The 14,588-nt window shown below is 37.9% G+C and overlaps 1 protein-coding gene and 1 pseudogene across 2 annotated transcripts in view; one reads left to right on the top strand and one right to left on the bottom strand.

Moving 5' to 3' along the window:
* Positions 1–14,588, bottom strand: part of NCOA3 (nuclear receptor coactivator 3) — a 59,947-nt gene that overhangs the window by 24,013 nt on the left and 21,346 nt on the right. The window contains exons 2-7 of the mRNA XM_082858138.1: positions 4,777–4,881; positions 3,723–3,895; positions 3,165–3,265; positions 1,785–1,959; positions 957–1,145; positions 684–785 (exon numbers count right to left, since the gene is read on the bottom strand). Coding sequence (XP_082714264.1) covers positions 684–785; positions 957–1,145; positions 1,785–1,959; positions 3,165–3,265; positions 3,723–3,895; positions 4,777–4,862 — 826 coding nt within the window. The 5' untranslated portion in view covers positions 4,863–4,881. The remainder of the gene's footprint in view (positions 1–683; positions 786–956; positions 1,146–1,784; positions 1,960–3,164; positions 3,266–3,722; positions 3,896–4,776; positions 4,882–14,588) is intronic.
* On the top strand, positions 7,603–8,118 carry LOC309973238 (ubiquitin-ribosomal protein eS31 fusion protein-like; annotated as a pseudogene). Its single transcript has one exon. The product of its transcript is annotated as a ubiquitin-ribosomal protein eS31 fusion protein-like (transcript).

The following is a 14,588-nucleotide window of genomic DNA, read 5'->3' as shown; positions in this document are numbered from 1 at the left end:
CCATGTCCCCTGCATCGGCAGGCGGACTCTCAACCACTGCGCCACCAGGGAAGCCCGCATCTACTTTTTTTTGTGTGTTTATCTGAGGGATTTTAAGTGTCAAACACACCCAACTTAAATGCCCAAGGTTTCGTTCAATCTCTTCTAGGGCTGTATAAGAAACATAAGGGACTCCCCTGGTGGCACAGTGGTTAAGAATCCACCTGCCAATGCAGGGGACACGGGTTCGAGTCCTGGTCCAGGAAGATCCCACAAGCTGCAGAGCAACTAAGCCCATGCACCACAACTAGTGAGCCTGAGCTCTAAAGCCAGCAAGCCACAACTACTGAGCCCATGTGCCACAACTACTGAAGCCTACGTGCCTAGAGCCCATGCTCCACAACAAGAGAAACCACCGCAATGAGAAGCCCACGCACCACAAGGAAGAGTAGCCCCCGCTCGCCACGACTAGAGAAAGCCCCTGCACAGCAATGAAGACCCAATGCAGCCAAAAATAAATAAAATAAAAAATTAAATTAAATTAAATTTTAAAAAATAATAATATTATAAGAAACATAGGAAATAATCCATGCAAAGTATTTGTTACAGTGTAGGCACTTAAATGATAGTGCAGGCTGTAGAAAATTTAACTTTTATAAAAATTTTCAAAATGAACAAAACATACACACACGCACAGTTTTTACCTGAAAGATCATGTCTAGTAATAAAGCTCTCAGGATTGGATGGAAATGCTCTTTCTCCTGTGGTAATGCGGCGTGCCACACAGATCATACAGGATTGCAAATCTGCAATAGAAAAGTTAACCAGGTAAGGATTATACTTAACCTTTGGATGTGTCTATTCAATAGGCAAGTAAGAACATGGAATTCAGTAGGAAGAATTACAATGGAAATTACAAAACTACAAGTTTGGCTGCTATTGTTTGATAATCACCACAAGCATGTGATGACTCTCACCTTCTCCTTCCTCCATCATAGCACGTGGCTGGGACAGGGCAAAGCACTGCATCGTTTCATATTTCTGGCGCATTTCAGGACTAGTGTTTATGTCTTCCAGAACGTCGTGTGGTATTTTCATCAACATACGGCAATTAAATGTATGGCTTTTTTGTCGCTGGGTCTCATTTGTCCAGGTAACTCCATTAACTTTAGAAAACAAATTGAAAGGAGATTTTTAAAAGCTGGCAATTCAGTCCATGACTATCATCAAAAATTTAAGCTATAAATCAACTGTACTCCAATTTAAAAAAGAAGAATTTAAGCTATATATTTTCTCATTATACATCTTCCATAGTAATTTCTACAATAACATTTCAAAGTGGCAATATATAAAACACTGGAATAATTTCAATTTCAAATTCAACAGGTATCTCACTTCTATTTTGTAACTCACTGTATATCTTAGACCCATGAAATGTATACCAAACTCTAAATTCATATTTGAAATTTTGCTATCTACCACTTGCCCTGTTCTACATAAATCATCACTTGGCTTTCTAAAAGGTATATTCAATTTTCTAAGAATTTTTTTTAACTTACTTAGAAAATACAGGGACTTCCCTGGTGGTCCGGGGCTAAGACTCTGTGCTCCCAATGCAGGGGGCCCAGGTTCGATCCCTGGTCAGTGAACTAGATCCCACATGCCACAACTAAAGATCCCCCGTGCCACAACGAAGATCCCGCATGCGGCAACAAAGATCCCGTGTGCCGCGACTAAGATCCAGCACAGCCAAATAAATAAATAAATATATTTTTAAAAAAGGAAGATACACATTAAAAGCCTACCTGTAGATTTTGGTAAGTTTTTAAGAAAATCCTTTCTGTCTTCTTCATGCAAAATATTGTAGACACTTGTGTTAACCAGGTCCTCTTGCTTATATTGCAGGTACTGGGTGACATTTTCTGACACAAACACAATATTTCCTTCACGATTCACCACAAACAGGAAGCCATCCAATGCCTGAAGTGGGATATGTTAATATTGGCTATTATGGACTGAACTGTATCCCTTCCCCCACCAAAATTCATATGTTGAAGCCTTAAACCTCAATGTGACTGTATTTGGAGATAGGGCCTTTCAGGAGGTAATTAAGGTTAAATGAGGTCCATAAGGGTAGCTCTAATCCAACAGGACTGGTGTTCTCATGAGAAGAGAGACAGACACCAGAAATACACACACACAGAGAAAAGGTCACGTGAAGACACAAGGAGAAGGCAGCCATCTACAAGCCAAGGAGAGAGGTAGGTCTCAGGAGAAACCAAGCCTGCCAACACCTGGATCTTGGACTTCCAGCCTCCAGAACTATAAGAAATAAATTTCTGTTGTTTACGCCACACAGTCTGTGGTATTTTGTTATGGCAGCCTTAGCAGACTAAGACACCAGCCATAGTACTAAATAGAATTTGAAGAAAACTGTTGATTTAACAACTATGAGCCATCATTTCTATTAACATTAGCACCATCAATACAGGGCTGTATGAGAAAGACAATTTGAAAAGATGACAGTAAAGACAAAATCTGAATTATAACATCTAATCTAATTTTTGAAGAATTACTTCTTCAAAGGAGTTTTTAAAAATATGAAAAATCATCCTTAGTGCTTCCCATTTTTCCATTTGTTACCAAGTCAAGCTACAGGAACTATACCACTCCTTAGTGAGAATTTACAAAGAGGAACTGAACTGATCAACTAAAAAGTAGCTGGAACAAACTAATTGGAACAAAAACAGTTGATAAGTGAACCTGAATAAAGGGCTTCAGGTCATGACTTAAAAAGAAACATTCTGTAAGTGCTATAGCTTAACTCAATCTATTTAAGACAACTACTTACAAAAAACAAGTATTTTAAGTCTTAAAACTTCCTCAAAAATCTAAAACTGTAGTGTGCCGTATTATCAATTATGCAAAACTACACAAAAAGGTCTGAGCCAAAATATGCCCAAGTGCATTGTTACCGCGGGGAGGCAGGGCACCACAGCACCTCACGAGTTACGTAGATTTTAAATACAAGAGCGTTTTTATCATCATACTCAGAATACTGAGTTCTACCTCATGAAAAGAAACATTTTCTTTTTGCTCTCATAGCCTAGCCACAATTTCTTTTTCTTTCTTTCTTTCTTTTTAAATCAACTCAGCTTATCGTATAGCTAAAACCTTGTACTTGCCTGAAGTAAAAGTGGTCCTAAGGAGTCTTTATCAATAACTCCTTGTCCTGTGGAAGATACATCAGCTTTCTGAACATCATCATCACTGGAAATAGCTTTTCCTAAAAAGACATAAGGCAATACTACAAATAGCATATATATCAGTTATAGATTAAATCCACCTTCAAATTTTTCCCCGAACAGACACAAAGAGACACGCACACAGATGTGCATAAGCACATACACATTTCCTGATAAGAAAATGATGCTACAGTTTTTAAAGGTTAAAATTAAACTTCCGAGTCACCCAGGAGGACAGAAGATACTCTAAATTTTCTTTCCCTACTAAATGTACTATCCCATTGCTTCCTGAAAGGGACCTAACAAGTGACAGGGTGAGCAACACTGGCCTTCTTCCAATCCTGGTGACTGTTTCCTAAAGAGCAAAGCTGGTCAACTCATCTGTCCATCTAGCCCCACAGAGGACAGCCCCACAGAGGACAGGTAGCAAAAGGCAAATGTGAACACAGTTAACAAGTTCCTTCTAAAAGACTTGAGTGTTTTCTTACTTTGTATTACCTTGCTCTTTTATTTGACGTATCTGTCTTACTGTTTCCTTTAAAATTGCACATTTATCTGGTTTGACATTGAAGTTGTCAATATCACTAAGATTAGCAGATATCAGTTCAGCCAATTCTTCAATATATTTACTCTCCTGCTCCCGTCTCCACTTTTCACCACTGCAGGTAAGGCTGGGAGAGGGGGGGAAAAAGGCCATAAATATATCTATCACAAAAGAGCTATGAGCAGAATCAGTACCTACACAACACCGTTACACTCATATATAAACGAACTAAATTCAGCCCATAAATTCAGCCCATACCAAAACATTGTCTTGGAGACCTAGTACAATACAGTTGAAATTCATGCAAACCTAAATTCAAATCCACCTGTTGTTAGCCTAGTGGCCTTAGGCATTAGTCTCATTTCATCATCTGGAAAATGGGGATAAATAGTTTTTACCACAAAGAGACAATAAAATTAACAAATAATAAAAACATTAATAGCTACTTATTAATTATGAGGTTTTATGAATTATAGGTTTTTTTATTTTGCAACCATCACAGTGAAATTCAAGTGATATTGACCTCGGCAAATACTAAAAAAGCTATGAAGTATCACTGCATAAAATAGAATATTTTACTTCTATTTTTTAAACTTCTAACTTCATTCAGGAAAAGAATGATGAAACCTCACAATTGCCAAAATATCAACTTATAACATGTTCTTAAAGGATACTAAAGATTCTTACTTGTAATAATCTTGTCGATCTATTCCTAACTCTTACGTCCTCTATTGAGGAATGCTTCTTACAATATCACACAGTTAGTATAATATTCTCATTTCTATCTGAATCAGCCATAAAGCCTCTATTATAACATAAGAATGTCCCCATCTCATCATTGTACCACTGTACTTACTACAAAGCAAAATCATATTATTTAAACAAAGACAAAAACAAACAAACAAATCTAACCAGTAAATGCAAATAAAGAAAGCTGAAATGGTATCTTCAAAACAAATAAAGGCGGGGGAGGCCCCTTGGTGAAGTATCAGGAAATAAACTGCTTACCCTTGTCCTGGAGTATCACATGGCAACTTGCGTTTTCGTGAATCAGGGGCCAGTGGATCCAAGGAGTTTTCTCCTAATCCGCTCATCTTGAATATACATCAGCAACTAAGAAAGAATAATAAGATACAAACATTATAAAATATTCATGACTCTCATAAAGGTGTCATATGCTTGAATGGCTGCATTTTGTAATTCAGAACTGCTTTCCCTAAATGGTTAGATAATTCTAAAAATTCTTTATAGTACACAACTGTTCTGAAGACCTCAAGAGTTCATATTCCAGTTTAATTATGCAGAATGTCCATCCAACCCCAGGACAAATGTTTCTCAAGACTGAGTAAAAATGCGTATATTTACCAAACGTAAGGTAGTTAGCTAGTGGGAAGCAGCCGCATAGCACAGGGAGATCAGCTCGGTGCTTTGTGACCGCCTGGAGGGGTGGGATAGGGAGGGTGGGAGGGAGGGAGACGCAAGAGGGAAGAGATATGGGAACATATGTATAACTGATTCACTTTGTTATAAAGCAGAAACTAACACACCATTGTAAAGCAATTATATTCCAATAAAGATGTAAAAAAAATGCGTATATTGAATACCTCACAAAGAACAAGGCATCTTCTGCAGTTAATAAGAAAAAGAGACTGTCAACTCTCCAACTGATAAAATCCTAAATTTTACTTATACACAAATAAAATCTTATCTTGTCAATTGGTAAGAAGTCTTCAAATGATAAATACCTAAATTATTTTCAGGCTATTTTCAAGGTAACACATTTTTTCCTTAGACCATTTCTTTAGTATTTATCATCCAATGTGTTTTTCTTCTGCTACTTCAAAATAAACTGAGATTGTGTAAATAACATGTAAACTCCATACATTCTGCTTACAAATTAGATGCACAACAATAAAACTCCAGGTGGGAGGATTTTGAGAAGATCCACAGAACAACAATTATTTTAATATTAACTGATGGAAATATAATATGCCTTAAAGTTGCATTGATAAAATAAATGTAGGCTATTGTTGAAAAAAGAGCAGATTTTAATACTCAGTGGCTCATAATTTTAAGACATCTACTAAGCCTTCACTTAACAAGAATTTTATTTGTCTTAAACTCCTGTTTACGAAGACAATCACTGCTATAAAGAACTGCAAGTCAACCGAGAAGTTCAAACACTCCAAACTACTTTTTCTTCATTTGTTAAAATGCATCTTGCATTCCATCTAGTCTGAGACATACATTGAAGGACATAAATTTCCACTAGGTGGCACAATACTGCCAGGATGAGAGACAAATAGAAATGCAAAATTTTACACAAGATCCTGATCAAACTTAAAATATGTAGCTTTAAAAAATCAAAATCAGAAGTTTTAGATTACATTATCATCTTTCAGATGTTCTAGGTATGAATTAAACACCAATGAAATTTATTCTACCAATAATTTTGACAGTAAAATGTAAAGGCTGAAAAGCTGATACGTTTTAAGCACTTGGTATGGTTTTTTTCTCACAACGTAAGTTAAAATAAAAGAGAAAAGAACTTAAAATAACTTTCACTAATGTGGCTTGCTTATTTATTTACTTGTTTGTTTAGTTATTTATTTTTGGCTGTGTTGGGTCTTCACTGCTGTGCACAGGCTTTCTCTGGTTGCGACGAGCAGGGGCTACTCTTCGTTGCGGTGCACCGTCGTCTCACTGCGGTGGCTTCTCTTGTTGCAGAGCACAGGCTCTAGGCGCATGGGCCTCGGTAGTTGTGGCTCGCAGGCTCTAGAGCGCAGGCTCAGTAGCTGTGGCGCACGGGCTTAGTTGCTCCGCAGCACGTGGGATCTTCCCAGACCAGGGCTGGAACCCGTGTCCCCTGCATTGGCAGGTGGATTCTTAACCACTGCACCATCAAGGAAGCCCCCACTAACGTGGCTTAATGTCATGATTTTAAAGTGTAACCACGGGGACTTCTCTGGTGGCACAGTGGATAAGACCTTGCGCTCCCAATGCAGGGGACCCAGGTTCAATCCCTGGTCAGGGAACTAAATCCCACATGCGTGCTACAACTAAGAGTTTGCATGCCACAACTAAGGAGCCAGTGTGCCACAACTAAGGAGCCAGCGTGTCACAACTAAGGAGCCCATGTGCTGCAACCAAAGAGCCCTGGAGCCGCAACTAAGAAGCCTCCCTGCCACAACTCTAAGGAGCCCGCTTGCCACAACTAAGACCCGATGCAGCCAAATAAATTTTTAAAAATAAAATTAAAAAATAAAGTGTAACCAGATCCCACAATGCCACAATACTATATTCTTCAAAAATGACAATGTCATAAAAGACAAAGTCTTTAAGTATTCCAGATTAAAGGAAGCTAAAGAGAAATGACAATTAAATGCAATATTTGATCCTATACTGGATCCTGTACTAGAGGGGGAAAATGCTATAAATGACACTATTGGATCAACTAACAAAATTTAGAATATGGACAATAGATAAAGTATTTTACCAATGTTAAATTTACTGAAGTTTACTTCTGTACTGTGGTTATTTAAGAGACTATCCCTATTCTTAGTATTTAGGACAAAAAAGCTATTATGTACACAAAGGACCCTCCAATGTTTGGGGGGGGTTACATACAAGTGAGTGAGCGACTAACAGGAGAAGAGGAGGGGAAGGGAAGAAGAGAAAAGAAAGGAGGCCAGCAAATTGTTGACACTGGTTGAATCTCAGCTGGGCAGAAATTTTAAAATTCTTTGTACTATTCTTTCTCTTGCAACTTTGCTTTAACTTTAAAATTATTTCCAAATAAAGTTAAAAGTATGTTCATCTTTTCGGATCCGCCATCTGCGGTGGCACCACCGCCAATATGCAGATTTTCGTGAAGACCCTGACGGGGAAGACCATCACTCTCGAGGTCGAACCCTCGGATACAACAGAAAACATAAAGGCCAAGATCCAGGACAAGGAAGTAATTCCTCCTGACCAGCAAAGACTGATCTTTGCTGGCAAGCAGCTGGAAGATGGACGTACTTTGTCTGACCACAACATTCGAAAGGAGTCCACTCTTCATCTTGTGTTGAGACTTCATGGTGGTGATAAGGAAGAAGTCTTACAACACTCCCAAGAAGAATAAGCATAAGAGAAAGAAGGTTAAGCTGGCTGTCCTGAAACACTATAAGGTGGATGAGAATGGCAAAATCAGTCACCTTCGTTCGGGAGTGCCCTTCAGATGAATGTGGTGCTGGAGTTTTTATGGCCAGCCACTTTGACAGACATTATTGTGGCAAATGTTGTCTGACCTATTGTTTCAACAAACCAGAAGACAAGTGATTGTATATTGGTTAATAAAAGACATGAACTAATGAACTAACGTTAAATGTTGAGTTTTATTCCAGTGATTTTAAAAGTGGGTTTTAAGCATCAAATTAATCGCACTATTTTCTTAGGTAACCTGTACTTGGCAGAATTATGTTGTATTTGATACCAGCTGTCTAGATACAGGCCAGTTTCTTTGTACCTCAGCAGTATTGACATTTTTGACTGATAATTCTTGGTTGTAGGGACTTTCCTGTGTTATCATAGGGTGATGAACAGCATCCCTGGTCTGTACCCACTCGCTGCCAGTAGCACACCACCCCTCCCCACAACCAGAAGTATCCAGACATTGCCAAATGACCCCTGGGGGTGGGAAGGAACCTCCCCCACCCCCAGACTGAGAAACATTGGTTTGTGTGAATTGGTATTATAACCTTGCCTAAAAAGAAGCTACAACATATTGACACTTGTTTCCTACAAAGGAAGTTTAATGGCAGCAGAGCTCTCAAGTTACCACTTAAAAAATTCATCTGCATATGGCTGGTTCACTTTGTTGTACAATATAAACTAACACAGTATTGTGAAGCAATTATACTCCAATAAAGATCTATTAAAAAAAAAAGTATGTTCAGTTTTGATTTCCAATTTTCATGTTTAAAAAGAAAAAGTGATTCCTTAAGAACAGAAATAGAACATTGTAAAGCAACTATACTCCAATAAAAATTAGTTTAAAAAAAACAGAAAGAGTAGTCACGACTCAATACAATTAGTTTTATATTTGTTTCATTCAAAGGTTATTTTTAAATTGAGTGGCCAAGCATCCAGTGAATAATAGCATTTTATTTTAAAAATATAATTTACTCCACATTCTAGATATTATTTCCTTACTTTGACGTTAAACACAAGCTGAATCCTCAAAACTGAGTAATGAACTCTTTAGTGGATAACAGCATTTAATTTGAAAGACAAAATTTATTCTATGTTCTCAGTATTATTCCCTTACCTTGCTGTTACACATAAGCTGAATCTCCAGTACAGTTTAAGGTGCCTAGCATATAAGAGGTGATCAATAAGTATGCCTTGAAAAGTACTGAGTAAATGGAACATTCAACTTATCAAGTCATATTTTATAAAACAGATTTTCCTCCATTCTGATTTCTATAAAAGTTCAAAGGTTACTTTAATCTTTTAAAATTTTTTACTGCTATGGTTGATATAGGATGTCACTGAAATGAATTTTAGAGACGTAAATTACATCAATAGAGAAACAAAACCATGACAATCTTAGTATGAAAAAAAATAATCACAGTTATCATGTAAACCAGAAGTGCATACATGTCATTCATGTCAAGTCAATGTTTATGTGCATATAAGAGAAACCTAAATATGTCTACCTATGTCCAAATACACATGTGGCTCCTTCTCTTGATGTGGCAGAACAACAAGCTATAATGTGCACATGACTGTGCAGTCTACATGCTACCAAGTTTACTGTTTCACAGAGTCCAATGACCTCTAGTAACAGAGGTAATTATCCAGAAATGTACCAATGCAAGATCCTAACTTAAAACCACAGTAGTGGGACTTCCCTGGTAGGTCCACTGGTTGAGGGGGCCCGGGTTCGATCCCTGGTCGGGGAACTAGATCCCACACGCATGCTGCAACTACGAGTTCGCATGCTGCAACTAAAGATCCCGCATGCCACAACTAAGACCCGGCACAGCCAAAATAAATAAATAAATACATATTTAAAAAATAGAAAAGTAAAACCACGGTAGTGGTGTTTACTCAAACATGAAGATATCAATATAACTAAGATATAAAATAATTTTCACATTCTATTTTTTTAGGAACAGGTTTGACAGACTTCTTTTTCTAGTTCTTAGATAGGGACAAACCTTGGTACTACAATCACTGTACCATGCCTAAAAAACCACATGATGTCCAAGTTTGAATGACAAAATACTGTATAACAAAAAAATCAGAGTAGAATAAATACATCCTTTAAATTTCATTTGGCTGAAGATAATGTTCAACATTAGAAATAATAAACAGAAGCATTTCCCACACCCCCAAAAAAATAGTTGCAGCATATACAATAATATAATAATTCCTGAGCACAGATGACTATGACAAATTCTTTATGTACAGTTTTCTATTTATTTTGCATTAATATTAGTTATGAACATAAAAAAGTATAAATAGCATTTGTTTTACTTGCCAAGTCTGTTGTCTACTCACTGGTGGAGCCAGACTCAAACTATATTTATCTGGGGGGATATATTATCTAGTTTGGTAAATTATTCTTTTGAAGGTATGAAAGGTAAATGCTTAGCATATACACACTAAATCTAGACCATTTTCAGTCACTAGTCAAGAATTAGGGTAGGAGAGGGGGACAGAACATGTACCAGGCCCATGAGTAGATCAAATCCCCCCGCCAATAAGTTCAAAAGGTTAAGAAACACAGATCAGTAACTGTACAGCTTACGTTTTTACATCTTAAATTACAACCCATCTAGTTTGAAGAATATATGGAATTGGTAAAATCCATATTCAAATGGGAAATAATATAGCACAAGAGTCTCCCAGTATCTCTGACTACAAGAACAGTCTATTAATATTGAGCCCCTTCTAAATTCTGATTCCTTACAATTAAAGATTATCACCTACACAGTTGAGTAGAAAAGAAATTAGGACCACAATATATACCTGCCCTACCCCTGGGCAACCTGTACTCTTATCCAATAGTGAGGTGCATACATGTATTTCTGTGTGTGTGTGCACATTTTTTTTCTACATCTTTATTGGAGTATAATTGCTTCACAATACCATGTTAGTTTCTGTTGCACAACAAAGCAAATCAGCCATATGCATACACATGTCCCCATATCCCTTCCCTCTTGAGCCTCCCTGTCACCCTCCCTATCCCAACCCTCTAGGTCATCGCAAAGCACCGGGCTGATCTCCCTGTGCTATGCTGCTGCTTCTCACCAGCCAACTATTTTACATTCCGTAGTGTAAATACGTCGATGCTACTCTCACTTTGCCCCAGCTTCGCCCTCCCACCCCATGTCATCAAGCCCATTCTCTATATCTACCTCTTTATTCCTGCCCTGCAACTAGGTTCATCAGTATTTTTTTTTTCAAGATTCTATATATATTCATTAGCATACGGTATTTGTTTTTCTTTCTGGCTTACTTCACTCTGTATGACAGACTCTAGGTCCATCCACCTCACTACAAATAACTCAATTTCATTTCTTTTTATGGCTGAGTAACATTCCATTGTATATATGTGCCACATCTTTATCCATTCATCTGTCGATGGACGTTTAGGCTGGTTCCATGTCCTGGCTATTGTAAATGGTGCTGCAATGAACACTGTGGTGCATGTCTCTTTCTGAATTATGGTTTCCTCAGGGTATATGCCCAGTACTGGGATTGCTGGGTCATGTGGTACTTCTATTTTTAGTTTTTTAAGGAACCTCCATACTGTTTTCCATAGTGGTTGTATCAATTCACATTCCCACCAACAGTGTAGGAGGGTTCCCTCTTCACCACACCCTTTCCAGCATTTATTGTTTCTAGCTCTTTTTTTTTATTTTTTTTTTTGGTGGTATGCGGGCCTCTCACTGCTGTGGCCTCTCCCGTTGTGGAGCACAGGCTCCGGACGCGCAGGCTCAGCGGCCATGGCTCACGGGCCCAGCCGCTCCGCGGCATGTGGGATCTTCCCAGACCGGGTCATGAACCCGTGTCCCCTGCATTGGCAGGCGGACTCTCAACCACTGTGCCACCAGGGAAGCCCTGTTTCTAGCTCTTTTGATAATGGCCATTCTGACCAGTGTGAAGCGATACCTCATTGTAGTTTCAATTTGCATTGCTAATGAAGAGATGTCCCCCAACTGACTGTTAAACTGGAGATACACCTCAACCACACGTCCAGGTGAATCGGATCCAAAGACCAAAATGTATTCTATCCTTCAATGTGAACTGGACTGTCTAGATCCTTGAGCCATTTTTACAATTATTTTCCTTGTATAAAATATTTCTACTTAAAAGTTCTATACGATACTACTTAAATATATTAATATGACAATGCACACTTTAAGATTACATTTAAGCAACATATTCTATATAACTACTTTAATACAGAATAATAGCAATTTACAATAAATTCAATGCTCTCAGAATATGCTACCTATTTCTCTATTATTTGGAAAAGTCGTAAGCAGATTCATGATAAATCAGATTTAAAATGAGCAAGAATCTTACAGCAATTGGATAAAATTTCTCTATAAATACTATAGGGCTTTCTACATAAAACAATCATGCTGTGGTACAGGTTTAAGCTTAGACATGCACAGAATACAATCAACTGCTAGAAAATGAACATGCTTTAACTCTAAAAGCAACGAAGAATTATATCCACCAGCTCAAAAGCCATGAAAATGATGATATGTGGCTTAGCAGCATTAACTAGCTTTCCCTTTGGTTATTCACAGTTAAGACAGGATGGGAAATCTTGATCATGTACAACAAACTAGCCAGATGGGCAAAGATACAGGAAGTACTCCCTGTCCAAAAGGAAGAGACATCAACCAACAATACTAGTGTCCATCAGGTGAGCAAGAAGTTATGGGGGGGGCGGGGAGACCCTAAGAAAAGCCATGCCATGCCATGCCAAAATGGGGAGGAGACAAGTTACCCAGTAAATCTCAAATGGCCTGAAGACCAACTAAAATATTTTATTTTCCTAAATTAATAAGGGAGAGGGAAGAGGACAGATAACTTTTGTGGCAGTACAGTGCTGGGCATATCACATATTCTGTATAATTTCTCACGACCCTCCAAAGTATGTATTACTCTCATTTTACAGATAAAGAAGTATCTAGATCACACACAGATACTAGATACCAGAGCTGGGATTATAATATTTTCAGACTTTATCATCAACAAAATATGTACCAAATGTTCCTTGGGCATTTTATCCACCACCCCCCCCCAAAAAAAATAAACCACTTATACTGTTGAGTCACACCATTTCCAACCAATTAACCAGAAAATGTCTCAGCTCATCAGTAAGGACATTGAGAAGTTGTTCCATGCAGTGTTTAGGGGCATGCAGTATTAGGGTCAGAGGCAAGGAGACGCTCCAGCTCAGCAGGTACTAATGCTGCTATTCCCCTCAAGCTCCTAAAACCCAACCATTACTCTACAGATCACCAGATAAATGGCCCTCTGAGGTGGTCTACTATTAACCATGACCTTTATTTCCAATTGAAACCAACAGTTAGTGGCTTACATGGCAAGAAGGAAACTTAGATCAGAAAAACATTAACTATACCCAAAATAATCTGTCAAATATTTTCATTCTTGGGTTTTCTAAGATTAAATGCTGGAGCCAAGAACTTTTGAATATCCCACCAGTAATTCAGTTTATTCATCAGGCTTGTTTGCCTGATTTATACAAGGTATGATTAAATACGCCAATTAGGGAGTATTTCTGGGTGTCTCCTGAGAATCCCAGTAACTTAAGGAAATTTTCATACAACTGTGGATTTGAACTGATTTACTGAAAACTGCTTGAAGCATTATGTAAAAGCAGAGGCTGATCAAAGCCAATTAGAAAAAAAATTACCCTCGGGAAAGATTTATGAGACATCCATACATAAACGAACTACCCAAAATACAAGTTGCAAATTGATGCTCTTACTCAAAAGACAATTTTAGTATATAGTCATCACCAGTTAGGCTTAATCCTACAAGATTATATTTTCCAAAATATAAAATGAGAGGTTTATTTCAATCTTCTGTGCAGCTCCAAGAGAACCAGCACCATGGAGCAAAGGAAGGACACAAAATAGAACCTGTGTGTGTTTAGGGGACAAGAGGAGGCAGGGGAAGAAAAGTCAATAAACATGGAGCCACTATGGACATTTCCTCACCAACCAGATGACTCTTCCAGTGAGTATCTCCTACCTTTATGTTTTAATTCAACCATGGTATAAAGGGTAAGAACTGAAAGGAGACAAGGCAGGGGGGTAGTTTCAAATAAAAGCTAACTTGCAATATCCTTTTGTTGTGTTGTTGATAACCTGTCATGTTTAGTAGGATAAAGTATGAACCACCTAATGCAATCCATTTTTTAAGTTTAATTCCATTTCCGTTCAAACATTTGCATGCCCAGACCATTTGAGGACCAGGAAAGAGAGATAAATGACACCACACATTGCTAGAACTCTCAGGCAAGCAGAAGAGAGGAACATACAATTATAACAACATTATTTGGTAAGTGTTAAAATGAAGGCACAGCTGATAGGAAACCTACCAGCATACAGTTTTTTTGAAAACAGAGAAAATGCATATAAACAGTATCTACAATAAACTACCTTGGTGTAGACATATGCCAGAAAACAGTGTAAATCTCAGGTCCTGGTCATTCTTTTCCTCTATCTTTAGTTAATAATGTCTGCAAATTTGGAAAAGGGCTAGCAGGGAACAATAAAATATCT

The sequence above is a fragment of the Leucopleurus acutus genome (genome assembly GCF_964270905.1).
Source record: "Leucopleurus acutus genome assembly, chromosome: 16".
Lineage (NCBI taxonomy): Eukaryota > Metazoa > Chordata > Mammalia > Artiodactyla > Delphinidae > Leucopleurus > Leucopleurus acutus.
The sequence above is the reverse complement of the archived record's forward strand: the minus strand, read 5'-3'. Positions and strand labels throughout refer to the sequence as shown.